The sequence below is a fragment of the Phyllobates terribilis genome, unplaced genomic scaffold, assembly GCF_046119375.1.
Source record: "Phyllobates terribilis strain yellow unplaced genomic scaffold, ASM4611937v1 Scaffold_182__1_contigs__length_3807330, whole genome shotgun sequence".
Taxonomy (NCBI): Eukaryota; Metazoa; Chordata; class Amphibia; order Anura; family Dendrobatidae; genus Phyllobates; species Phyllobates terribilis.
Window position 1 is genome coordinate 2,210,967 of NW_027362942.1, and position 27,237 is coordinate 2,238,203.

The 27,237-nt window shown below is 45.4% G+C and overlaps 1 protein-coding gene across 2 annotated transcripts in view; it reads left to right on the forward strand.

Annotated features, from left to right (window-relative positions):
- Positions 1 to 27,237, forward strand: part of LOC141212708 (uncharacterized) — a 136,780-nt gene that overhangs the window by 83,948 nt on the left and 25,595 nt on the right. For both annotated transcript variants that reach the window (XM_073664992.1, XM_073664993.1), the window contains exons 4-5: positions 10,274 to 10,397; positions 15,902 to 15,996. In XM_073664992.1, the coding sequence (XP_073521093.1) occupies positions 10,274 to 10,397; positions 15,902 to 15,996 (219 nt within the window). The remainder of the gene's footprint in view (positions 1 to 10,273; positions 10,398 to 15,901; positions 15,997 to 27,237) is intronic.

Genomic DNA, 27,237 nt, shown 5'->3' on the forward strand with positions numbered 1-27,237 from the left:
TGGAAGGCAATGCAGGGCCCCGTTGTACTGTATGGAAGACTATGTGGGGCTCATTACACTGTATAGAGGACTTTTTGTGTCCATTAAACTGTATGGAGGACTGTGTGGAGATTACAATCAGAGAATCATACTGTGATGGGGTCACCATTCTTTGTCGGGGAATTGAGGTAAGCGTACAGTAGGGTAATCATACCTTGCATGGCATGTGAAGGGTACTGTGGAGCAATTCATTGTGGGGGTATCATACTGTGTTTGGGGGTACCTTTGTTTGTATCATACTTTATTATCTGTATTATTCAAGGTTTTTTATCCTTTGTTATTACATATCTAAATTAGGCCATTGGGTCGTATGCTTTTCACTGCTCTTACATAATATATTATTCCAGTGTTTTATTCTAAGATCTATTAATTAAAATGTACTTTGTTCGTGGGACAACCCCTTATAGTTTTTTTCCATATGAAAAAGTACATCGTTATATTTGATAATAAGGAAAAACTTCCTCAATTGTAGACATTTTTAGTAAATATCAGGGTTGACCCGCGCTTTTAATTTTGCCGCTGTATGTATTTGAGTTCGACATCTCTGCAAGGCTAAAGCATCAAGTATCCACTGGGAGCATCAGTTCTTTTCCCCACCCTGCCTAATCTGACAGTTCTGTCCTTGTAACCTGATAGCCTTGATCCCGTGTTAAAGCTATGATTTTGGTAAAAGTATAGTGGAGTCTATGCACTTGTTGTTCGCATCTTTTGATAGCAATATAACACTTACCCTTGTGCTACTCATGACAGTGAATAACACATGTTGCTACTATATTGCATCTATATGACATAGAAATTCTACCACTGGAACTTCATCAATAGTGTAGGAATGGGAAAATCTGCAGAAACTGAATGATCAGAATAACATTGCATTGGTTTTCTGGGAATCTGTCAGCAGGTTTTTGCTATATAATCGGAAGACAGCAGGAGTTAGAGGCTGAGACACTGATTTCAGGGATGTGTCTCTTGTTAAAGTGCATGCTGTTGTTTACTAACTGAAGAATTTAGAGTTTAACATTGCTGGACAAGTCCGTCAACTAAGCAGCTCATTGTCTATGGACTTTGTGAAAGAAATCAGTTCAGCTTCAATCCATAAAATCAAATGCTTTATTTCATGATTAATAATAATTTTTAATAATAATAATTTTTATTACTATAACACCAACATATTCCGCAGCACTTTACATTTTTGAGGGGACTTGTACATACAATAAAAGACATTACAGAATAGCAATAATCACATTAATCAACACATACCAGGAGGAGTGAGGGCCCTGCTCACAAGCTTACAATCTATGAGGAAATAGGGAAGACACGCAAGGTGGACGGTAAGAATTTCTTGTATTTTACAGTCAACCATCAATGTAATAAAAAGGGTAATCACTTAATGCTAAGTGAACTAGTTACCAACCAGTATGTGAGCAAGAACAGACACAGTAGTCTACTAAGTAGATGGGGATGTGTGAACAGATGATACGAGGGACCTGATTTGGAAGGAAGTTTTATATGGGGAAGTGGGAAAAAAAAAAGGGATAGTTAGATAGGTGATAGGCCAGTCTAAAGAAATGCATTTTTAGGGCATGCTTAAAACTGTGGATGTGAAGAATATTCAAGGTAATCCTCTGTTGATCACTGTGAACGGCCAGTCGGGTTTTACAGAGCTCTACATATGCAAATCCGACACCACTGCAGCTCAAGCAGAGGGCAGGAGGCTGAGAGACACAGTGAGTGACAAAAGCCCCCACCAGCAGCAACTGTGAAGCTGCTGCAGGCCGGCCGATCCCCCAAGCTATGTCCTCTTTGTGTAAAATACGATAATTCAACACCGAGCTTTGGGTATACGATTCGTCTCCGCGATAAACCAACCAGATTTTCGGTATCCGGAGGGGATTGGGAATGTAACCCTAGCTTTAAACATAGTCCAGCGCATAAGGAAAGGGAGATACCCGGCACAGCCTTGCGGGTGCCCCTATGGCTCCGGTGTTTGGTATCCACGCATAGCAGGGGCCCAGCTGGATCCGATGACACCAGAACCGGCTCCCTAAAACTGTCCAGTAAGGACGTATGGCCCATTTTAGTTTTGGGAGTTTGTTAGCTAAGAGAGACCAGGGGTGGAGATCTAGGTCCAGCCCGGGGGCCGTAAGGGGAGTAACCCAGAGAGCTTAAAAGATCCTGCCAACCCAGGTCCATTGTCTTTTTTTCCTGGAGGGGCCGTGACGTCACGTCGTGTGGAAGGAGTCCGTTCAACAAGAGAGGACCCACAAGCCTCCCATGTGGCAGCCCTCCCCCACAAGCCAGGCCTTTACATCTAACCAGTAATTGAATCGTAATAACTGCTTTATATCTTTTGTACCCATGCTATTTTGCTTGCAACTCTGACCATTGTGTATGTATAACCCTTATGTATATAGTGTTTGTCTAATTTAACCTTGGGCTGTTCTTTTATCTCGATCCACGAACCTCACGTCCATTGTTCGGTCCAACAAACACACTGCTGGGCGAGTTTCTAGCCCGATATAAGTTTGTTATATCTAGTAGAAACTGGTGGCAGCTCTCCCAGGCCAACTAGGCTCTGCTTCACTGGAGCTAGTGAAAGGAGCCTCTCAGCCTCTCAGGGTTGTGGGCGAGTGACTGAGTGGGCCTCCTCTTCTCACTCATTGGTGCCTCCCTGTATCCGTGTGGACAGGGGGTGTCTGTGCATAACTGTACCAATCTGACCTTACTCGTCCCTCAGGGGGTTGGTGCAAAGGGCATATCCTTACCATGTGCTTCGTCTGATGTAATTGTGACTTCAGGCGGGTGGCGGAGTGTGGATCCACCACAAGTGATAGCAACAGCGAGATTGTGCGGAGTCTCCCTGCTGTCATTTCTTCACATTGGTCGCAAGCGGTGTGGGATCGAGATAATAGGGTATGTGAGTGTGGAGCGCATACTCACAGACACTAAAGACGGCCAGTAGTAGCTTTGCTGCTGGAGGCTTAAGACCATCTTATGGCTGGGGACAAGGCCACCTATGAGGCCCTCACACTCGCAGTGGAGTGTCGCGAGGCAGCCGCCGCAGCTGAATGTCAGCGGGAGCGCGAGCACCAGGAGAAAATGATTCAGCTCCAACTGCAGGCCTCAGCCAGCCGCGAGTCCCCTGAGATCCGAGTCCCGAATCTACGGGTGGAGGACTTCCACCTGCTGTACAAAAGGAACTTGGACACGTTCTTGCTGGCATTTGAAAAAAACTGCCATCAGTACCATCTGCCGGAGGACCAGTGGGTCCGGTTCTTGACCCCTCGCCTTAGAGGTAAGGCCCTGGAAATCTTTGGGTACCTGCCCAGTGAGACCACCCTGAGCTATGAGGACATCAAGCAGGCTCTGGTCCGGCAGTACAACTTGACCCCTGAGACGTACCGGAAGAAGCTTCGGAGTCTGCAGCGGGGTCCGGCAGAGAGCTGGATCGACCACATTCGGGCCCTCCTGAGAGCCGTTGGATCAATGGATCAGAAGACTGGAGCTCACCACCGTCCAGCAGCTGAAGGAGCTCATCGCGACTGAGCAGTTTCTGTAGAACTGCCCGGAGGACCTCCAACAGTATCTCCATGACCGGAAGCCAAAGGAGGCCTCTGCAACAGCGACCCTTGCCGACAAGTACTCCAACAACAGGGCTCCAGTAGCCAAGAAACTTGACAGCTGGAGAGGGAGCAAGACGAACGCGGCGCCTGCTGTCCCTGCCCCAAGCCCAAGTGGCCACCTAACCATGCTTTCTCTTCCACACCGGTAGGGGAACCCTGACTGTGTCACCTTTGCAGACAGCCTGGCCACTCCAAAGCCATGTGTCCCCAGCGCCAGAAGGGCCCATCCCCATCCCAGAAATCGTCCACTGTTTTGTATATGAGTGGGGGTGGTGGGAGGTCCTTTGACAACCTTTACACTGTCACCATAGGCCAGGCCCGGGCCATGGGACTGAGAGACCCTGGCGCTGATATGACCTTTGTGCGGCCTGATCTGGTGTCACCCCAGGATTTGATATCTGGGAAGACTCTCGCCATCTCCGGGATTGGAGGCATCGAGCTAGCGCTGCCCGTCGCCAAGGTGTATTTGGACTGGGGCACCAGAAGGGGAGTGCGGGAAGTGGGGGTAACTCCGAACATTCCGGCGAGTGTTTTACTTGGGAGAGACTTGGGGCGGCTAGTGTCCCACTATGTGGCCACTGAACCCCCAAGGCATAACTCCAGACAATGTCATGTCCACCCCTATTGCTGCTAATGTTATGAACATGCCTACTGGTGGAGGTGGGTGATGTACTGTGTCCCTCTCCCCTCGAGGGGTGGGGGGGGATTGATCAAGTCGGCTGTGATAAGGCCCTAGAGTGTGGCCAGCCTGCAGGCTGGAACAGTTTGTCCTGTGTAGTCACAGAGGTAACAGACAGGGGGCAAACAGCTGTGGAGGAGGAGCATGCCATAGGGGGTGCGGCAGTCCCAGGGGAGGTAGGGCTCCCAGATAAGGCCGCATGGTGGGATTCCCCCACAACAGAGATGTCAGAGGGCCAGAGAAGTCCATTTAGACCAGAGGCTTGGTCAGAAGCGGGGGAGAGGTGGGCGCTACCCGGGGTCACAGAGCCCGTGGCTGCTGTCACTCGCGGTGGTGGCACTCGGGCCCCAGGAGCCCATCGGGAGTCCGACAGCTTATCCCCTTCCGGCCAAGTGGCTGCCGGGTCAGACGGAGGCCAGGAGACAGGTCACGGGGACCTGACAGAAGACGTGTCGGTTTTCTCTATTCTGGCCACGTCCAGTCAGGGGTTTCATGCGGCGTAAGAGACTGACGACAACCTGAAAGCTCTTACGGAGCAGGCATCACAGCCTTCCTCAGACTCATACCTCGAGCGGGTGCTCTGGGACCAAGGACTGCTGTATCGGGTAACTGTCCAGCAAGATTCACCAGAGGGGTGGCCCAGGGACCGACAGTTAGTGGTACCCTACCCGTTCAGGGCGGTTGGGACCATCAAGGACGTGGAGGTTTGCCACCAGCTGTTGTCGGACCAATGGTCCCAGCTGTGGGCAACCCTGCACCCTTTCCAGGATTTGTTCAGCATCAAGCCCAGAAGGACAGAGTCTGCCGTCCATCACGTGGACACCAGGGATCAACCCCCAATGCGGCATTCAGCATATGATATACTCCCTGGAATTATAGCAGCACATGCGCCAGGAGATTGACGAGATGCTGAAGCTGGGGGTTATCCAACCCTCCGGCAGTGCTTGGGCCTCGTCCCAAAGAAGGACCGGACAACCCGGTTCTGTGTGGACTACAGGGGACTCAATGCTGTCACGGTCACCGATGCGTGCCCAATGCCGAGCATCGATGACCAGCTTGATCATTTGGCCGGGGCCAAATACCTGACCATCATGGATCTGAGCCAGAGATATTGGCAGATTCTCCTGACCCCGGGAATGCTCTGCCTTTATCACCCCATTCGGGCTGTGCGAGTCCACGGTGATGGCATTCGGCATGAAGAATTCCCCTGCCACTTTTCAGCGGATCGTCAACACGCTGCTCAAGGAACTCAAACGGTAAGCGGCCGCGTACCTGGATGACATTGCCATCTTCAGTCCCACCTGGGAGGATCACCTAGAGCATCTGGCGCAGATGCTCAGGCGGATCCAACGGGCAGGCTTGACCATTAAGCTGGAAAAGTGCCAGCTGGGTATGAGTAAGGTCCACTACCTGAGACACCGGGTAGGTGGGGGAGCTCTGAAGCCAGATCCCGGAAAGGTGGATGCCATTGACCAAGAAACAGGCGATGTCCTTCCTGGGCACCACCGGGTACTATAGGAGATTCGTACCTCACTTTAGTAGCCTGGCGAAGCCCCTGACGGAGCTCACCAAGAAGAAGCTGCCCTCCGCAGTCGATTGGAGAAACGACTGCGAGACTGCCTTCCAGGTGCTGAAGACCGCCTTTTCTGCGTCCCCAGTACTCACGCGGCTGTTTGTAGCGCAGAGCTGTGCTCAGCCAGGTTGACACTACGGGTTTGGAACACACCGTTTTGTACCTGAGCCAGAAGCTCCTGCTGAGGGAGGTGGCCTATTCCACGATGGAGAAGGAATGTCTGGCAATTTTGTGGGCCCGACAGCATCTGCAGCCATACTTGTATGGATGCCAATTCACCATGGAAACAGACCACAACCCTCTCAGCTGGTTACACACCGTATCTGGGACGAGTGGGAGGCTGCTACGCTGGAACCTCGCGCTCCAGCAGTACCACTTCACCATTCGCCAAAAAAAGGGCCGCGAACATGGTAATGCGGATGGCTTATCCCAACAAGAGGAAATTGCAGATGTGCGTGCAAGGGAACACCGAGTGCTGCTGCCCCCTAGCGCCTTCTAAAGGGGGAGGTGTGAAGAATATTCAAGGTGATCCTCTGTCGATCACTGTGCTCGGCCAAGCGGGTTTTACAGAGCTCTACATATGCAAATCCGACACCACTGCAGCTTAAGCAGAGGGGAGGAGGCTGAGAGACACAGTGAGTGACAAGAGCCCCCACCAGCAACAGCTGTGAAGCTGCTGCAGGCAGGCCCATCCCCCAAGCCATGTGATCTTTGTATAAAATACTATAGTTCAACACCGAGTTATGGGGATACGATTCGTCTCAGCAATAAACCAACCAAATTTCGGGAACCAGAGGGGATAGGGAATGTAACCCTAGCTTTAAACATATTCCAGCGCATAAGGAAAGGGAGATACCCAGCATTGCCTTGCGGGGGCCCCTAGAGCCCCGGTATTTGGTATCCACGCGTAGCAGGGACCTGCCTGGATCCGATGACACCAGAACCGGCTCCCTAGGACCGTCCAGTTTTAGTTTTGGGAGTTTGTTAGCTAAGAGAGGCCGGGGTGGAGATCTAGGTCCAGCCCGGGGGCCGTAAGGGGAGTAACCCAGAGAGGTTAAAAGATCCTGCTGCCCCAGGTTCATTGTCTTTTTTCCTGGGGGTTCCGTGATGTCACTTCGTGTGGAAGGAGTCCGCTCAACAAGACAGGGCCCACAAGCCTCTCATGTGGCAGTCCTCCCCCACAAGCCAGGCCTTTACATCTAAACGATAATTGGCTCGTAATAACTGCTTTATATCTTTTGTACCCATGCTATTGTGCTTGCAGCACTCACCATTGTGTATGTGTAACCCTTATGTATATAGTATTTGTCTAGTGCGCCCTTACGGCGATTAAATATATAATTTAACCTTGGGCTGTTCTTTTATCTCGATCCACGAACCTCACGTCCATTGTTCGGTCCAACAAACACGCTACCGGGTGGGTTTCTAGCCCAATATAAGTCCATTATATCTAATAGAAACTGGTGGCATCTCTCCCAGGCTGGTCATCTAGATTGTGAGCCCCGATGGGAGCAGCGACGATAATGTATGTAAAGCGCTGCGGAATATGTTAGCGCTACATAAAAATAAAGATTATTATTATTATTATTAGGCTCTGCTTCACTGGAGCTAGTGAAACGAGCCTCTCAGCCTGTCAGGGTTGTGAGCGAGCGTGGTGCCATGTCAGTGACTGAGTGGGCCTCCTCTTCTCACTCCCTGGTGCCTCCCTGTACCCATGTGGACATAACTGTACCAATCTGACCTTATGCGTCCCTCAGGGGGGTGTGAAACGTCACGTTGGTGCCAAGGGCAGATCCGTACCATGTGCTTTGCCTGACGTAATTGTGACGTCAGGCGGGTGGCGGGGTGTGGATCCATCACAAGTGGTGGCAACAGCGAGATTCTGCGGGGTCTCCGTGCTGCCATTCCTTCACAGTGGGTATTGGGGATTAATCGAAGAATCCTGGGTAGTGCATTCCAAATAATTGGCGCAGCACGTGAGAAGTTTTGGAGACGGGAGTGGGAGGTCCGGATTGTTGGGGATGTTTATCTTAGGTCATTAGCAGAATGGATGGCATGGCTAGGGTGGTAGACTGAGATGAGAGAGATGTAGGGCAGTGCTGAAGCATGGAACACTTTATGGGTGAGGGTGATGAGTTTATGTTGAACTCTCAAGCGGATGGGTAACTAGTGCAACGACTGGCACAGGGTGGAGACATCGGTGTAGCTGTTGGAAAGGAATATGATCCTGGCTGCTACATTTATGACAGATTGGAGAAGGGTAAGAGAGAGACCGATTAGTAAAGAGTTGAGTAGTCCAGACGAGAATGAATCAGACCGACAGTAAGAGTTTTTGCAGAGTCAAATGTAAGAAAAGGTCTAATTCTAGAAATGTTTTTGAGGTGTAGATGACCCGAGCGGGCGAGTGATTGGATCTGGGGAGAGAAGGAAAGATCTGACTCAAGTATGACCCCAAGACAGTGGGCATGTCGCTGGGAAGTAATGATGAAGCCACACACAGAGATGGCAATATTGGGCATAGTTAGACTAGTGGCAAGAGTAAACACAATAAGTTCAGTTTTTGACGGGTTCAGTTTCAATAGAGGGAGGACATGATGTTAGAGACGGCGGAAAGACAATCACTGGTGTTTTGTAATAAGCAAGTGCTTAGTAAGTGCTTAGTTCTGGAAAACATTGGTGTGGCCAAAATGGTCAGTACACTTGTAGATAAATTCACTGAGGGATACTGGGGTGAGTTTCAGGGGTTTCTGCTGTTCTGCCAGCAATGGTGCTTTGCAAATGGCACCTGTACATTATTCCACCAAAATCTGCTCTCCAATAGTCAGAAAATCCTACCATGAGGTCAAACAGTATTTTGCGACAACATATAAGGTATAGCAGCATTTGAGGGACATTGCATAACAAATATTGGGGACCATTTTCTCCAATTACTTCCTATTTGATCATGAAAACATTGGTACTCAAACATCATTTTAGCTGAAAAAACGAAGGATCTGGTTCATTAAGTCTGGCATTGTGTATTCCAGTCCCAATGAAGAGGCATGGTGGAGTAAGAGGCGTCTGATTCATTTAATGAATTAGGTGTATCTTACAACTGGCTGCACCTCCTCAAAAAATATTATTCTAGTCATGAACTGGAGTAACATTTCTGGGGCGTTGGGTACCCCACAACATTTTGATGAATTTGTTAGGCGGGCTCCGCCACACCCCCATCCCTCCCAAATTCTGCCCACTTTGGCAGAGCTGGACAACACTTGCGTGAAAATGCCAAAGGTATTTTTGCTCAGCTTCATGTTGCGCAAATATTTTGCAACCTTTGAAGTTTTTCTACCTCACAAAACTGGTGAAAACACCTTCATGAATCGTTACCTAATTTTTTCATTTTAATGTCCAATATTATAAAATTCAGTGAAGCCATTTAATAGCTCCTTCTTCGCCAGTCCTGCTTTGTGCCGAAACAATGGTTTTTGACAATATATTGGGTATTACTGTATGTGAGAGAAATTGTGCAGCAAATTGTAAGGTCCATTTTCTCCTCTTGTGAAAATGAGGACTTTGGGGCTTAGAGGGCTTCTATTATATATTGTGCATACAGTCCGATCTGTGGATGGCATGGTATAGAGCAGGAGAAGCTGGAGAGAATATTATGTTGGTTTGTTAGAAAAGATTCAGTATAAATTGTAATTTAGGCACTGAAAACTCTAGGTGGTCCATCTCAAAGTTATCTTTGCCTGCAGTCATACAGGTGACACTGTCATATGGTAAATAGGACCACCCACTGGACTAATGTACATAAAGTCACCAGGGATTTTGGTGAATAAACCATAGGTTTTACTGAAACTTTTCCCACAAAAATGCCTATTAATCTGATCAGCTCTTCCTGCTTCTATAGTATCCTGCATACAGATAAGATACCATTTCAGTATGATAGTATAATTGAATTAAAGGGAGCCTGTTTCCTATAATGTTCTTAAACACTGCTTTGAAGTTGGCCAGAATCTCTGGAGCTCTTTGTTAGCTCTAGCTCTCGGCCAGCTTCAGTGCCACTACACTCCTATGATGCTGCAAAGCAAAACTGTGTTATATAGGGGCATCAGACTGTATCATGTAGGCTGGTGGTGCAACAGTGCAGCTGTTCACAGCTGTCAGTCAAGCAGAGGGACACCACCCCGCCAGTAAGTAGAAAGCCAGAGAGCTGTGAAGATGGGACAGCCCCTTTCAGGGAGAAAACCACTGTGGTCCCTAGATTATTTGGCTGTTATAATCAGATATATGCTAATGACACTACAAATGCCTAGCTGGTTAAAATATTTCTTGGCTGACCATTTCTCCTTACTGAGTGTGTATCTTTGTGCTGATCAGGTTCCTATTAGATGTCAGGATGTCGCAGTCTATTTCTCCATGGAGGAGTGGCAATATATAGAAGGAAACAAGCATCATCATAAGGACATTATTACGGAGAATCACCAGAAAACAACATTACCAGGTAAGAACAGATCTTCCTTGTCCAGACAGGTATCATTGTTATGATTGTAACAATGCCATAGATCTATGTTTTGTATTAATCCATAAGGTTCAATGGCGGACACTGCATGGCATGAGCTGGTGTAAGTTCCTGTTCATTTCCGTGCATTGTCCGTCATGGCTTTGAACTGTCACTGCATGTAAACACGCAGTGACAGTTAAGTGCTGACACCTGTCTGTGACAGCTGAGCGACAGGGGAAGAGGTGCAGGGACCCATGCCAGCGGTCTCCGCACCCAGATCGCTGTGATCTGGGTGCGGGAATATTGCAGGAGATGCTGTAATATCAGCACCTCCTGCCCGGTCAGTGCTGCAATCGAGCGTGATCGCAGGCGGCAGGCAGAGGGCTGGAAGCTCCCTCTTGCCTTAAGATCGGCGCCCCCGGGATGTAATTGCGGTGTTCCGATCATTGCCATGTTGACCTGGGGTCGTCCTGACGAATCCCGGGTCACCAAGCTACGGGAAGCTGCTGAGACCATGCTCACAGCATGGTCTCAGGAGCTTTCACTATAGGTATAATGCACTGCAATCTAGTGCATTGCAGTGCATTATACCTGTGATCAAAGGGGAAAAAAAGCGAAAGACTCATAGAGGGACCAAGTAAAAAAAATTGTAAAAATATGTAAAAAAAATATATATATTACAAAATAAAAATAAAAAATATTACACTAATAAATACACATTTTTATGTAAAAAAATGTAAATAAATAAAGTATACATATTCGGTATCGCCGTGTCTGGAACGACCCAACCTATAAAAGTGTCACACTAGTTAACTCCTTCAGTGAACACCGTAAACCCCCCAAAAAAAACGAGGCAAACTGTGCTATATAATCATACCTATGGAAAAAAGTGAAATAAAACGTGATCAAAATAGGAATATAAATAAAATTGGTGCCGCTGAAAATGTCATCTTGTCCCGCAAAAAAACAAGTCACCATGGAGTCCCATCAGCGGAAAAATAAAAAAGTTATAGCTTTCAGAATACAGCAATGCAAAAATAATAATTTTTTTCTATAAAAGGTTTTAGTGTGCAAAAAAAAAAAAACGATATGCATGAGGTATCGCTGTAATCGTTCTGACTAGAAGAATAAAGCTGCCTTATCAATTTTACCACACGCGGAACGACATAAAAGAAAAAAGAAAAAAACAATTCCTGAATTGCTCAATTTTCAGACACTGTGTTTTGGGGTACTGCCCCTCGTCAGTGCAAAGTGTGAGTTCTGGTTTGACTGTATGAGAGGCGTCGTCTTCCTCTCTGAAGAGACAGTTTGCATATTTCCCAGAGGAGCATTGTGGCTTTAAAAGTCTCTTCACCTGACCTGCTTAACACGTCACTCTCCGCAAGGAGAAATATTACCCCTAGATACAGATTTAGCTGGAAACCCCAAAGCAACTGCTCAGTGTAGAGCGCAGGATAAATGTGATCCCAAATGTTATGTAAAATGTTCCCAATAAAAGATTCAACTCAATCCACAAAAAAAATCCCCACTCAGGTCGATCATCTGTCAGTGGAAAATATAGGGGGCTTCCACGTTACTGGTAGTATAAAGGCTATGGAAAAGTAAAATGGCTTCTCGCCCCCAAAAGAAATTCAGCAAATTCTGCGCTCTGAAATTCTAATGCTCCATCGCCCTTCTGAGCCGCAGTGTGTGCCTAAACCACATTTGGCATCCACATGTTTGGCAGCGGTATAATTTCCAAAATGAGGTCACTTGAGGGGGGATTCTGCTCTTCTAGCATTTAGGGGCTCTGTTCATGGAGTCCGCAAACTATTCTTGGAAAATCTGAGCTCCTAGAGGCTAATAGCTCTCTGTCCCTCCAGAGTGTCGCCATGTGGCTAAGCAGTACTCTCCAGCCTCAGATGGTGTATTGCCACGTTCAGCAGAAATTTTGGTGCCGTTTTTATCCACTATCCTCATGTGAAAATGTAAAATCTGAGGCTAAAACAAAACTTTTGCAGTAAAAATGTAATTATTTTGTCTTCACTGCCCAATGGAATAAACTTTTTTCACAAAAACTTTACTTTAGACCGCTTTTTTTTTTTGCAAGGGTACCTGGAAAAATATAGCCCAAAATTTGTTGTGCAATTTCTCCTGAGCACGCCGATACCCAATATGTGGGGAAAATACAGTTTGGGCGCACGGCAGGGTTCGGAATGGAAGGAGCGCCATTTGACTTTTTGAATGCAAAATTTGCTAGAATAATTAGCGGACGCCATGTCGCATTTGGAGAGCGCCGGACGTGCCTAAACAGGGGGGACCCCTCCACAAGTGACCCCATTTTGAAAACTAGACCCCTCAGGGAACTGACTCCTTAGGTGCTTCACAGAAGTTTACAACGTTCATCTGTGAAAATAAAAATATTTTTCCCACAAAAATGTTGTTTTCGCCTGCAATTTTTTAATTTTCACAAGGATAGCAGAAGAAAATGGACTTGTGTAATTTCTCCTGAGTGTGCTGATATCCCATATGTGGTCGAAAACTACTTTTGAGGCACAGTGAAAAGCTCAGAAGGGAAGAAGCGCCATATTGGAGTTCATATTTTGCTGGGTTGGTTTGACGGTGCCATGTCACATTGGCAGAGTCCTTAAGGTGCCAGAACAGCAGAACCCCCCCATAAGAGACCCTCTTAATGAATTCATCTAGGGGTGCAGTGAGCATGTTGACACCACATGTGCCTCACAGAATTTTACACCATTGGGCAGTGAAGAAAGAATAATTAAATTTTTACCAACCAAAGTTTTGTTTTAGCCCCAGATTTTACAATGGATAAATGGGTAAAAATGGCACCAAAATTTGTCACACAATTTCTGCTGAATGTAGATGTGGCTGTAAAATACTGCTTAGTCACATGGCGAGACTCGGGAGGAACGGAGCACTATTTGCCTCCTGGAGCGCAGATTTTCCTAGAATAGTATACAGACTCCATTTATAGAGCCCTGAAGTGCTAGAAGAGCAGAATCTCCCCCGCAAGTGACCCCATTTTCGAAATTATACCCTTTTGAGAATTTATCTACAGGTGTGAGTATTTGAACTACATGGGTGTTTGCCAGAAACAAGCAGAAAGAAATACACCCGTAAATTAGGCGGGTTCTCATCGCTAAAGAAATGCCTAACATGTGGACGCTAACTGCAGTTTAGGCACACTGTGGGGCTCAGAAGGGGGGGGGCATTTAGATTTGGGAGCACAGAATTTGCTGAATTTCTATTGGGGCAAGGGCAATTTTGCTTTTCCAGAGCCTTTGTTCTACCAGTAACGTGGAAGCACCTTATATTTCCGTTAACAGATGACAGACCTGAGTAGGGACTTAATTTTTTTATGGATTGAGTCGAAGCTTTTATTGTGATCTAAAATGTTATGTAAAATGTTCCCATTTATCCTGTGCTCTATGCTGAGCACTGATATGGGGGTTTCCATTTAAATCTCAGAGTGACGTAATTCTCGAGGGATCCATTCACTATAATGAGGCAGCAGAGATACTCTGGACTCCGTCTGGCCTCTGTTCAGCGGTGTCCTTTTTTTTCCAGAAGTGCACTAAACTTTGGCCGACGGCACTTATGCACGCGTATTAAAAAGATGGACACGGCCTGATCACAGGTCAGACGGCGTCCACAGTTCCTCCATCTGCCTCGTTATAGTTAATCTTCTACCGGGGTTCCATCTGAATCAGGTATTTCAGAGATTTGCACGGAAACCCTGGTGTAAGCGCTCAGCATAGCGCGCAGGATAAATGTGTGCCGAGCCTTACTGCAATTTTTGGGAGGCTGAATGAACAAATCAGCAACAGGTGAAGAATTGGTTTTATTTATTTTTTACACTGTTCCTTGTGCAGAATAAGGGATTAGTTGAGTTTATTCTTTGGGTTGGTGCGATTACAGCGATACCAGATTTGTAGCGGGTTTTTATGATTGACAGCTGTCACACACTAAAAGATGCTTTTTTTTTGCAAAACTAGTTCAGCTATATCATTTGTATTTACATTTGTCTTTTTGATTACGTTTTATCCCACTTTTTGTTCGGTCGTATGACTATAAAGCATCGTTTTTTGTCTTGTTTTTCATTTATTTTTTTACCGTGTTCGCTAAAAGGGTTAACTAGTGGGACAGTTTTATAGGTCAGGTCGTTCTGGACACGGTGATGCCAAATATGTGTACTTTTATTGTTTTGTTTGTTATTTCTTCATAATAATATTTATTTATGGGTACAATATATTTTTTAGTTTTTGTTTAATTTTTTTCACTTTTTTACTTTGTCTCACTATGGGACTTTCACTTTCTGGAGTCTGATCGCTGTTAGAAGACATAGCAATGCAGGATCACTGCTATGCTTTATAACTGTCAGTCCTTCAAACACAAGTTAGTCAGATCACGCACTGCGCATGATCTAGTACCTTGCTAGTGCCTGGTGACCCGATCGCGCCCGCACATCCTCTGTGTGCACAAAATCGCCTGGACGTATCCATACGTCCAAGGTCATTAACTACCAGGTGACCCACATGTATGGATATGTCTAAGTTCAGAAAGGAGTTTAAGGGGTTTTCCCACAAACAAAAGTAAATTTTAATCCATAGATCTTGGAATAATAATAAATTCCACAATTGGATGTGTTTAAATAAAATGTTTCTGTGCTGAGATAATCCTATAAATGTGTCCCTGCTGTGTACTGTGTAATGGCCGTGTCTGACCGTACAGGAACATGGTCTGATTATACCACATCTCCTGGGCAGGGGGGAAGCAAAAGAGTCTACAGATATTACAACAGGGGAAAACAAGTGATTATTTTTTTATGTAGAACATTGTTTAATAACAGGTAGCGAAATATTTTACCTCACAAAAAGAATCAGATGTGATCTACTTCATTTTTATGTAATTTTTACATTCTTTTTTTTCTTAGCTGATATTGGGGGAAATTGTAAAGAAAAAAGAAGGAAATTAGTGTATATCTTTTAATTTTTTTAAATATATTTTCTTTTTGCCATAAAGGACCACTAAAGAAAAAGAGAATCTGTCGCCAGATTTTTGCTACCCCATCTGAGAGCAGAATGATGTAGGGGCAGAGGCCCTGATTCTAGCGATGTATCACTTAGTTTACTATATACAGCAGTTTTGATAAAATCACAGTTTTCAAGTAGAGCTCAGAATGCTGAGCTCTGTATAACATGAACAACGCTTGTCTTGATGAATTGGGGCCCATAGTTCGAAAATCCATTATGTGGGATGAAAACTTTTGCTGCCTGGTGGTGATGTGATAGGCGCAATGTAGGAGGTAGGGCAGCACTTTCAGACTAGTTGGGGGACACCAGCTTGAGGAATCTCCAGGTCTAAGTTCCACTGTTCCTAATTTTGCACAATTTTACAAAGTAATATTTTTAACCTGTACAATTTTCACCTAAATTAGATAATAATTAAATAAGACATTTGGGCTTGGACAGTTTGTGTAGTCACAATGGATGTTTCTTCTACAGATAAATCCAGTAAGGAAGAAATGGAGAAATGTTCCAGTCCTTTTCATGCCAAGGATTTTCCAGATAAAAATCAGAATGCTCCAAAGGAACATGAGGTAGATGGAACTACCAGATTGTGATAGTGTTGTTGTGATTTATTTTATATTTAGGGAGGTAGTAGGCTTAGGCTGTGTGCCCACGATGCGTTTTTAATGCGTTTCCGCAGCATTTTTGCAGCTGCGGAAGCACATTAAAAACGCATGGTAGAAGGTCTGCCATGTTCCCCAATGACAATCCACATGTGCTGTGCACATGCTGCGGAGATTTCCGCTGAGGATTATCATTGCGGAAAAAAAAGCAGCACTACCAATTATTTTGCGGAAGTGCTGCGTCTTCGCCGCCATTGACTTGCATTAGACCGCATGGAATCCGCATCCCTGCATCTGTAGATGCGTAATCCAAGCGTTCTAATGTGCAGATGGTACCCGGGTGTAGAGGAGAGGAGAGTCTCATCCACACCCAGGTACCATTAAAAAATCTGTAAAAAAAGAATAAAATAAAAAATAAATGTATACTTGCCTTCCGGCGGCCGCGCAGCGCTCCTGCTTGCTTCCCGGCACTTTGCAGTGGATTGAAGGACCTGCGCTGACGTCAGAGTCATGTGACGGGTCACGCGACGCTGACGTCAGCAGGTCTTTCAATTCACGGCAGCCGGGACCAAGCAAAACAAGACACCGGGGGCCATCGGAGGGTAAGTATACATTTATTTTTTTATTTTTACCACTCTCTCGGGTCACACTATATAAATCCATGCTGTTTACATGGATAGGGTGACCTAGTTGTCACAAGCACTTTCCAAGTGATGCTAATCGCTTGGAAAGCGCTTGTCAACCCGCATGCGGAAATGTCCGTGAATAACACTCCATTTCCGCATCTCCCTGGCAGGAAAACGCATGTACAATCCACATGTACAATCCACATGTACAATCTGCACGTACAATCCGCACGTACAATCCGCACGTACAATCTGCATGTACAATCCGCATGTACAATCCGCACGTACAATCTGCATGTACAATCCGCATGTACAATCCGCATGTACAATCCGCATGGGTTTTTTCTGCCAGGGAGATGCAGAAGCGCTCAGGAAAAATCCAGAGCATTTCTGCATCGTGGGCACATAGCCTTAGAGTAAATTATTGAATTATCTGATGTAAATAGATAATACTAGTTACAAATCAGTGCTGTAATTTGTGCTTATTTCCTGAGCGGATGTTCCTGACAGTGGGCACAGACGCAGTATGGACCAAACCTAAGTCACACTGCATTCAGAAGCTATGACGTAACAAAAAAAAAGCAAACATCAATAACAAAATTGCTGTTTTTAAAGCACTTCACACCCCCCCCAATAAAAAAGGTAATAAAAGCTAATTAATTATACCATCAAACATGTTTTTATTTTTCAAGAGTACTAAAATGTACAACACAAAAAGCGCATATATACATGTTAGGAGACTGGCTGCTATGATGTCTCCCATACTCAGTACACTGAGACGTGAGGGTTTCCTGCTCTCCTGTCACCTAGCACATGCTCAGAAGCACCAGCAGCAAGATAGATTTTTGCAGTTTGCATAGTGACTGATGAGTTCAGAAGGCAGTGGCAAGGAGAATTCCTTTGCATGTTCTATTGGTATATAGATTTTGTCAAAATGACAGTGACCGTTTAATAAGTAAGGAACGTGCCCCAAAGTTTAGCCATTGAAAAAGATCAAGCCCTCATATAACTATAGTGACAGAAAGCCAGACCCAGCATACAAAAAGGTGTAAGACACAAATGAATAAGAAATTCTCTCATTATAACATAATGTTGATAATTACAATAAAAACTGCACATGTAGGCAGATAGGAAGCAGCCTGATCAACACATATCATATATAATATAAATATACATTTTATCCATTATAGCACACATGTCAATCTGGGCCGCAGGGTGATTATATTTGGCTCACAACACCAGATTCACCCCCCTCGACATCACACTTTCAAGTGTTTCAGCATCCTGGAATATGTGGGGCCATTATACTGTATGGAGGACTATGTGGGGCCATTATACTGTATGGAGGACTATGTGGGGCCATTATACTGTATGGAGGACTATGTGGGGCCATTATACTGCATGGAGGACTATGTAGGGCGATTATACTGTATGGAGGACTATGTGGGGCCATTATACTGTATGGAGGACTATGTGGGGCCATTATACTGTATGGAGGACTATGTGGGGCCATTATACTGTATAGCGGACTATGTGGGCCATTACACTGTATGGAGGACTATGTGGGCCATTACACTGTATGGAGGACTATGTGGGGCCATTATACTGTATGGAGGACTATGTGGGCCATTATACTGTATGGAGGACTATGTGGGGCCATTATACTGTATGGAGGACTATGTGGGGCCATTATACTGTATGAAGGACTATGTGGGGCCATTACACTGTATGCAGGACTATGTGGGGCCATTATACTGTATGAAGGACTATGTGGGGCCATTACACTGTATGCAGGACTATGTGGGGCCATTATACTGTATGAAGGACTATGTGGGGCCATTATACTGTATGAAGGACTATGTGGGGCCATTATACTGTATGAAGGACTATGTGGGGCCATTATACTGTATGGCGGACTATGTGGGGCCATTACACTGTATGGAGCATTATACTGTATGGAGGACTATGTGGGGCCATTATACTGTATGAAGGACTATGTGGGGCCATTATACTGTATGGCGGACTATGTGGGGCCATTATACTGTATGGCAGACTATGTGGGGCCATTATACTGTATGGCGGACTATGTGGGGCCATTATACTGTATGGAAGACTATGTGGGTCCATTATACTGTATGGAGGACTATGTGGGTCCATTATACTGTATGGAGGACTATGTGAGGCCATTATACTGTATGAAGGACTATGTGGGGCCATTACACTGTATGGAGGACTATGTGGGGCCATTATACTGTATGGAGGACTATGTGGGGCCATTATACTGTATGAAGGACTATGTGGGGCCATTACACTGTATGCAGGACTATGTGGGGCCATTATACTGTATGAAGGACTATGTGGGGCCATTACACTGTATGCAGGACTATGTGGGGCCATTATACTGTATGAAGGACTATGTGGGGCCATTATACTGTATGAAGGACTATGTGGGGCCATTATACTGTATGAAGGACTATGTGGGGCCATTATACTGTATGGCGGACTATGTGGGGCCATTATACTGTATGGAGGACTATGTGGGGCCATTATACTGTATGGAGGACTATGTGGGGCCATTATACTGCATGGAGGACTATGTAGGGCGATTATACTGTATGGAGGACTATGTGGGGCCATTATACTGTATGGAGGACTATGTGGGGCCATTATACTGTATGGAGGACTATGTGGGGCCATTATACTGTATAGCGGACTATGTGGGCCATTACACTGTATGGAGGACTATGTGGGCCATTACACTGTATGGAGGACTATGTGGGGCCATTATACTGTATGGAGGACTATGTGGGCCATTATACTGTATGGAGGACTATGTGGGGCCATTATACTGTATGGAGGACTATGTGGGGCCATTATACTGTATGAAGGACTATGTGGGGCCATTACACTGTATGTAGGACTATGTGGGGCCATTATACTGTATGAAGGACTATGTGGGGCCATTACACTGTATGCAGGACTATGTGGGGCCATTATACTGTATGAAGGACTATGTGGGGCCATTATACTGTATGAAGGACTATGTGGGGCCATTATACTGTATGAAGGACTATGTGGGGCCATTATACTGTATGGCGGACTATGTGGGGCCATTACACTGTATGGAGCATTATACTGTATGGAGGACTATGTGGGGCCATTATACTGTATGAAGGACTATGTGGGGCCATTATACTGTATGGCGGACTATGTGGGGCCATTATACTGTATGGCAGACTATGTGGGGCCATTATACTGTATGGCGGACTATGTGGGGCCATTATACTGTATGGAAGACTATGTGGGTCCATTATACTGTATGGAGGACTATGTGGGTCCATTATACTGTATGGAGGACTATGTGAGGCCATTATACTGTATGAAGGACTATGTGGGGCCATTACACTGTATGGAGCATTATACTGTATGGAGGACTATGTGGGGCCATTATACTGTATGAAGGACTATGTGGGGCCATTATACTGTATGGCGGACTATGTGGGGCCATTATACTGTATGGCGGACTATGTGGGGCCATTATACTGTATGGCGGACTATGTGGGGCCATTATACTGTATGGAAGACTATGTGGGTCCATTATACTGTATGGAGGACTATGTGGGTCCATTATACTGTATGGAGGACTATGTGAGGCCATTATACTGTATGAAGGACTATGTGGGGCCATTATACTGTATGGTGGACTATGTGGGGCCATTACACTGTATGGAGCATTATACTGTATGGAGCACTATGTGGGGCCATTATACTGTATGAAGGACTATGTGGGGCCATTATACTGTATGGAGGACTATGTGGGGCCATTATACTGTATGAAGGACTATGTGGGGCCATTATACTGTATGAAGGACTATGTGGGGCCATTATACTGTATGAAGGACTATGTGGGGCCATTATACTGTATGAAGGACTATGTGGGGCCATTATACTGTATGAAGGACTATGTGGGGCCATTATAGTGTATGAAGGACTATGTGAGGCCATTATACTGTATGAAGGACTATGTGGGGCCATTATACTGTATGGCGGACTATGTGGGGCCATTACACTGTATGGAGCATTATACTGTATGGAGGACTATGTGGGGCCATTATACTGTATGAAGGACTATGTGGGGCCATTATACTGTATGGCGGACTATGTGGGGCCATTATACTGTATGGCGGACTATGTGGGGCCATTATACTGTATGGAGGACTATGTGGGTCCATTATACTGTATGGAGGACTATGTGAGGCCATTATACTGTATGAAGGACTATGTGGGGCCATTATACTGTATGGTGGACTATGTGGGGCCATTACACTGTATGGAGCATTATACTGTATGGAGCACTATGTGGGGCCATTATACTGTATGGAGGACTATGTGGGGCCATTATACTGTATGAAGGACTATGTGGGGCCATTATACTGTATGGAGGACTATGTGGGGCCATTATACTGTATGAAGGACTATGTGGGGCCATTATACTGTATGGAGGACTATGTGGGGCCATTATACTGTATGGAAGACTATGTGGGGCCATTATACTGTATGGAGGACTATGTGGGGCCATTATACTGTATGGAGGACTATGTGGGGCCATTATACTGTATGAAAGACTATGTGGGGCCATTATACTGTATGAAGGACTATGTGGGGCCATTATACTGTATGAAGGACTATGTGGGGCCATTATAGTGTATGAAGGACTATGTGAGGCCATTATACTGTATGAAGGACTATGTGGGGCCATTATACTGTATGGCGGACTATGTGGGGCCATTACACTGTATGGAGCATTATACTGTATGGAGGACTATGTGGGGCCATTATACTGTATGAAGGACTATGTGGGGCCATTATACTGTATGAAGGACTATGTGGGGCCATTATACTGTATGGTGGACCATGTGGGGCCATTACACTGTATGGAGCATTATACTGTATGGAGCACTATGTGGGGCCATTATACTGTATGGAGGACTATGTGGGGCCATTATACTGTATGAAGGACTATGTGGGGCCATTATACTGTATGGAGGACTATGTGGGGCCATTATACTGTATGAAGGACTATGTGGGGCCATTATACTGTATGGAGGACTATGTGGGGCCATTATACTGTATGGAAGACTATGTGGGGCCATTATACTGTATGGAGGACTATGTGGGGCCATTATACTGTATGGAGGACTATGTGGGGCCATTATACTGTATGAAGGACTATGTGGGGCCATTATACTGTATGAAGGACTATGTGGGGCCATTATAGTGTATGAAGGACTATGTGAGGCCATTATACTGTATGAAGGACTATGTGGGGCCATTATACTGTATGAAGGACTATGTGGGGCCATTATACTGTATGGTGGACTATGTGGGGCCATTACACTGTATGGAGCATTATACTGTATGGAGCACTATGTGGGGCCATTATACTGTATGGAGTACTATGTGTGGCCATTATACTGTATGAAGGACTATGTGGGGCCATTATACTGTATGGAGGACTATGTGGGGCCATTATACTGTATGGAGGACTATGTGGGGCCATTATACTGTATGGAAGACTATGTGAGGCCATTATAGTGTATGGAGGACTATGTGGGGCCATTATACTGTATGGATCATTATACTGTATGGAGGACTATGTGGGGCCATTATACTGTATGAAGGACTATGTGGGGCCATTATACTGTATGAAGGACTATGTGGGGCCATTATACTGTATGGCGGACTATGTGGGGCCATTATACTGTATGGAAGACTATGTGGGTCCATTATACTGTATGGAGGACTATGTGAGGCCATTATACTGTATGAAGGACTATGTGGGGCCATTATACTGTATGGTGGACTATGTGGGGCCATTACACTGTATGGAGCATTATACTGTATGGAGCACTATGTGGGGCCATTATACTGTATGGAGTACTATGTGGGGCCATTATACTGTATGAAGGACTATGTGGGGCCATTATACTGTATGGAGGACTATGTGGGGCCATTATACTGTATGGAGGACTATGTGGGGCCATTATACTGTATGGAGGACTATGTGGGGCCATTATACTGTATGGAGGACTATGTGGGTCCATTATACTGTATGGAGGACTATGTGGGGCCATTATACTGTATGAAGGACTATGTGGGGCCATTATACTGTATGGCGGACTATGTGTGGCCATTACACTGTATGGAGCATTATACTGTATGGAGGACTATGTGGGGCCATTATACTGTATGAAGGACTATGTGGGGCCATTATACTGTATGAAGGACTATGTGGGGCCATTATACTGTATGGCGGACTATGTGGAGCCATTATACTGTATGGAAGACTATGTGAGGCCATTATAGTGTATGGAGGACTATGTGGGGCCATTATACTGTATGGAGGACTATGTGGGGCCATTATACTGTATGGAGGACTATGTGAGGCCATTATACTGTATGAAGGACTATGTGGGGCCATTATACTGTATGGTGGACTATGTGGGGCCATTACACTGTATGGAGCATTATACTGTATGGAGCACTATGTGGGGCCATTATACTGTATGGAGGACTATGTGGGGCCATTATACTGTATGAAGGACTATGTGGGGCCATTATATTGTATGGAGGACTATGTGGGGCCATTATACTGTATGAAGGACTATGTGGGGCCATTATACTGTATGGAGGACTATGTGGGGCCATTATACTGTTTGGAGGACTATGTGGGGCCATTATACTGTATGGAGGACTATGTGGGGCCATTATACTGTATGGAGGACTATGTGGGGCCATTATACTGTATGGAGGACTATGTGGGTCCATTATACTGTATGGAGGACTATGTGGGGCCATTATACTGTATGAAGGACTATGTGGGGCCATTATACTGTATGGTGGACTATGTGGGGCCATTACACTGTATGGAGCATTATACTGTGTGGAGGACTATGTGGGGCCATTATACTGTATGAAGGACTATGTGGGGCCATTATACTGTATGAAGGACTATGTGGGGCCATTATACTGTATGGCGGACTATGTGAGGCCATTATACTGTATGGAAGACTATGTGAGGCCATTATAGTGTATGGAGGACTATGTGGGGCCATTATACTGTATGGAGGACTATGTGGGGCCATTATACTGTATGGAGGACTATGTGGGGCCATTATACTGTATGGAGGACTATGTGGGTCCATTATACTGTAGGGAGGACTATGTGAGGCCATTATACTGTATGAAGGACTATGTGGGGCCATTATACTGTATGGTGGACTATGTGGGGCCATTACACTGTATGGAGCATTATACTGTATGGAGCATTATACTGTATGGAGCACTATGTGGGGCCATTATACTGTATGGAGGACTATGTGGGGCCATTATACTGTATGAAGGACTATGTGGGGCCATTATACTGTATGGAGGACTATGTGGGGCCATTATACTGTATGAAGGACTATGTGGGGCCATTATACTGTATGGAGGACTATGTGGGGCCATTATACTGTATGGAAGACTATGTGGGGCCATTATACTGTATGGAAGACTATGTGGGGCCATTATACTGTATGGAGGACTATGTGGGGCCATTATACTGTATGGAGGACTATGTGGGGCCATTATACTGTATGGAGGACTATGTGGGGCCATTATACTGTATGGAGGACTATGTGGGGCCATTATACTGTATGGAGGACTATGTGATGCCATTATACTGTATGAAGGACTATGTGGGGCCATTATACTGTATGGCGGACTATGTGGGGCCATTACACTGTATGGAGCATTATACTGTATGGAGCACTATGTGGGACCATTATACTGTATGGAGGACTATGTGGGGCCATTATACTGTATGAACGACTATGTGGGGCCATTATACTGTATGGAGGACTATGTGGGGCCATTATACTGTATGGAGGACTATGTGGGGCCATTATACTGTATGAAGGGCTATGTGGGGCCATTATACTGTATGGAGGACTATGTGGGGCCATTATACTGTATGGAGGACTGTGTGGGGCCATTATACTGTATGGAGGACTATGTGGGGCCCATTATACTGTATGGAGCACTATGTGGGGCCATTATACTGTATGGAGCACTATGTGGGGCCATTATACTGTATGGAGCACTATGTGGGGCCATTATACTGCATGGAGCACTTTGTGGGGCCATTATACTGTATGGAGCACTATGTGGGGCCATTATACTGTATGGAGGACTATGTGGGGCCAATTATACTGTGTAGAGGATTATGTGGGGCCATTATACTGTATGGAGGACTATGTGGGGCCAATTATACTGTGTAGAGGATTATGTGGGGCCATTATACTGTATGGAGGACTATGTGGGGCCATTATACTGTATGGAGGACTATGTGGGGCCATTATACTGTATGAAGGACTATGTGGGGCCATTATACTGTATGGAGTACTATGTGGGGCCATTATACTGTATGAAGGACTATGTGAGGCCATTATACTGTATGGAGCACTATGTGGGGCCAATATACTGTATGGAGCACTATGTGGGGCCATTATACTGCATGGAGCACTTTGTGGGGCCATTATACTGTATGCAGCACTATGTGGGGCCATTATACTGTATGGAGGACTATGTGGGGCCAATTATACTGTGTAGAGGATTATGTGGGGCCATTATACTGTATGGAGGACTATGTGGGGCCAATTATACTGTGTAGAGGATTATGTGGGGCCATTATACTGTATGGAGGACTATGTGGGGCCATTATACTGTATGGAGGACTATGTGGGGCCATTATACTGTATGAAGGACTATGTGGGGCCATTATACTGTATGGAGGACTATGTGGGGCCATTATACTGTATGAAGGACTATGTGGGGCCATTATACTGTATGGCGGACTATGTGAGGCCATTATACTGTATGGAGGACTATGTGGGGCCATTATACTGTATGGAGGACTATGTGGGGCCATTATACTGTATGAAGGACTATGTGGGGCCATTATACTGTATGGAGGACTATGTGGGTCCATTATACTGTATGGAGGACTATGTGAGGCCATTATACTGTATGAAGGACTATGTGGGGCCATTATACTGTATGGCGGACTATGTGGGGCCATTACACTGTATGGAGCACTATGTGGGGCCATTATACTGTATGGAGGACTATGTGGGGCCATTATACTGTATGAAGGACTATGTGGGGCCATTATACTGTATGGAGGACTATGTGGGGCCATTATACTGTATGAAGGACTATGTGGGGCCATTATACTGTAAGGAGGACTATGTGGGGCCATTATACTGTATGGAGGACTGTGTGGGGCCATTATACTGTATGGAGGACTATGTGGGGCCCATTATACTGTATGGAGGACTATATGGGGCCATTATACTGTATGGAGCACTATGTGGGGCCATTATACTGTATGGAGCAGTATGTGGGGCCATTATACTGCATGGAGCACTTTGTGGGGCCATTATACTGTATGGAGCACTATGTGGGGCCATTATACTGTATGGAGGACTATGTGGGGCCAATTATACTGTGTAGAGGATTATGTGGGGCCATTATACTGTATGGAGGACTATGTGGGGCCAATTATACTGTGTAGAGGATTATGTGGGGCCATTATACTGTATGGAGGACTATGTGGGGCCAATTATACTGTGTAGAGGATTATGTGGGGTCATTATACTGTATGGAGGACTTTGTGAGGCCAATTATACTGTGTAGAGGATTATGTGGGGTCATTATACTGTATGGAGGACTATGTGGGGCCAATTATACTGTGTAGAGGATTATTTGGGGCCATTATACTGTATGGAGGACTATGTGGGGCCAATTATACTGTGTAGAGGATTATGTGGGGCCAATTATACTGTACGGAGAACTATGTGGGGCTTATACTGTATGGAGGGACCCATTATGCTATACTATGTGGGGCCTATTATACTGTATTGAGGACTGTAGAATCTTCTGAGTTTTGGGGTGCTAGTTAATATTAATTAACAAGAGTTACTGGATCTTTAAAATGGGATTTATTACAAATAGGATATTTACAATAACATACATAAGGGAAACCTAACTAAGGGACAAGGGAACAATGTAAGGGAAAGGTAAAAGGGGAGAGTGGTAGAAGATGGGAAGTGGGAAAAAGAATACCTAACTAGTTTGATGTGCTACCTTTATTTCAGTTACACAGTCAGACATGGCCCATACATTGCGCATCCCTGTAACACCTCCACATAATGGTACCATCCAATCAGGTCACAGTCTTTGGAGTTCTCCAGAAACATGCACATGGCTGCTGATGCAGACACTCTCCTGAAGGTGGTTCTCTAAGGTCCAGAATGGATAGGAGGGTCAGGGGCCATACGTAATTACAGTGGTCTTCATCTTCCTGCAGATGGGGTCTGGCATACAGCCAAAAGGTCTTTGTATCTAGTGGCCTGAAGACAGGTGCAACTCCATTTCGGTTGGCTTCAAGATGTCCATCAAAAGAACAAACACCATAAGCATTGTGTACCAATATACATATTCATAGGCCAGAGACAAGATGTCTACCTCAGGGGCAAAT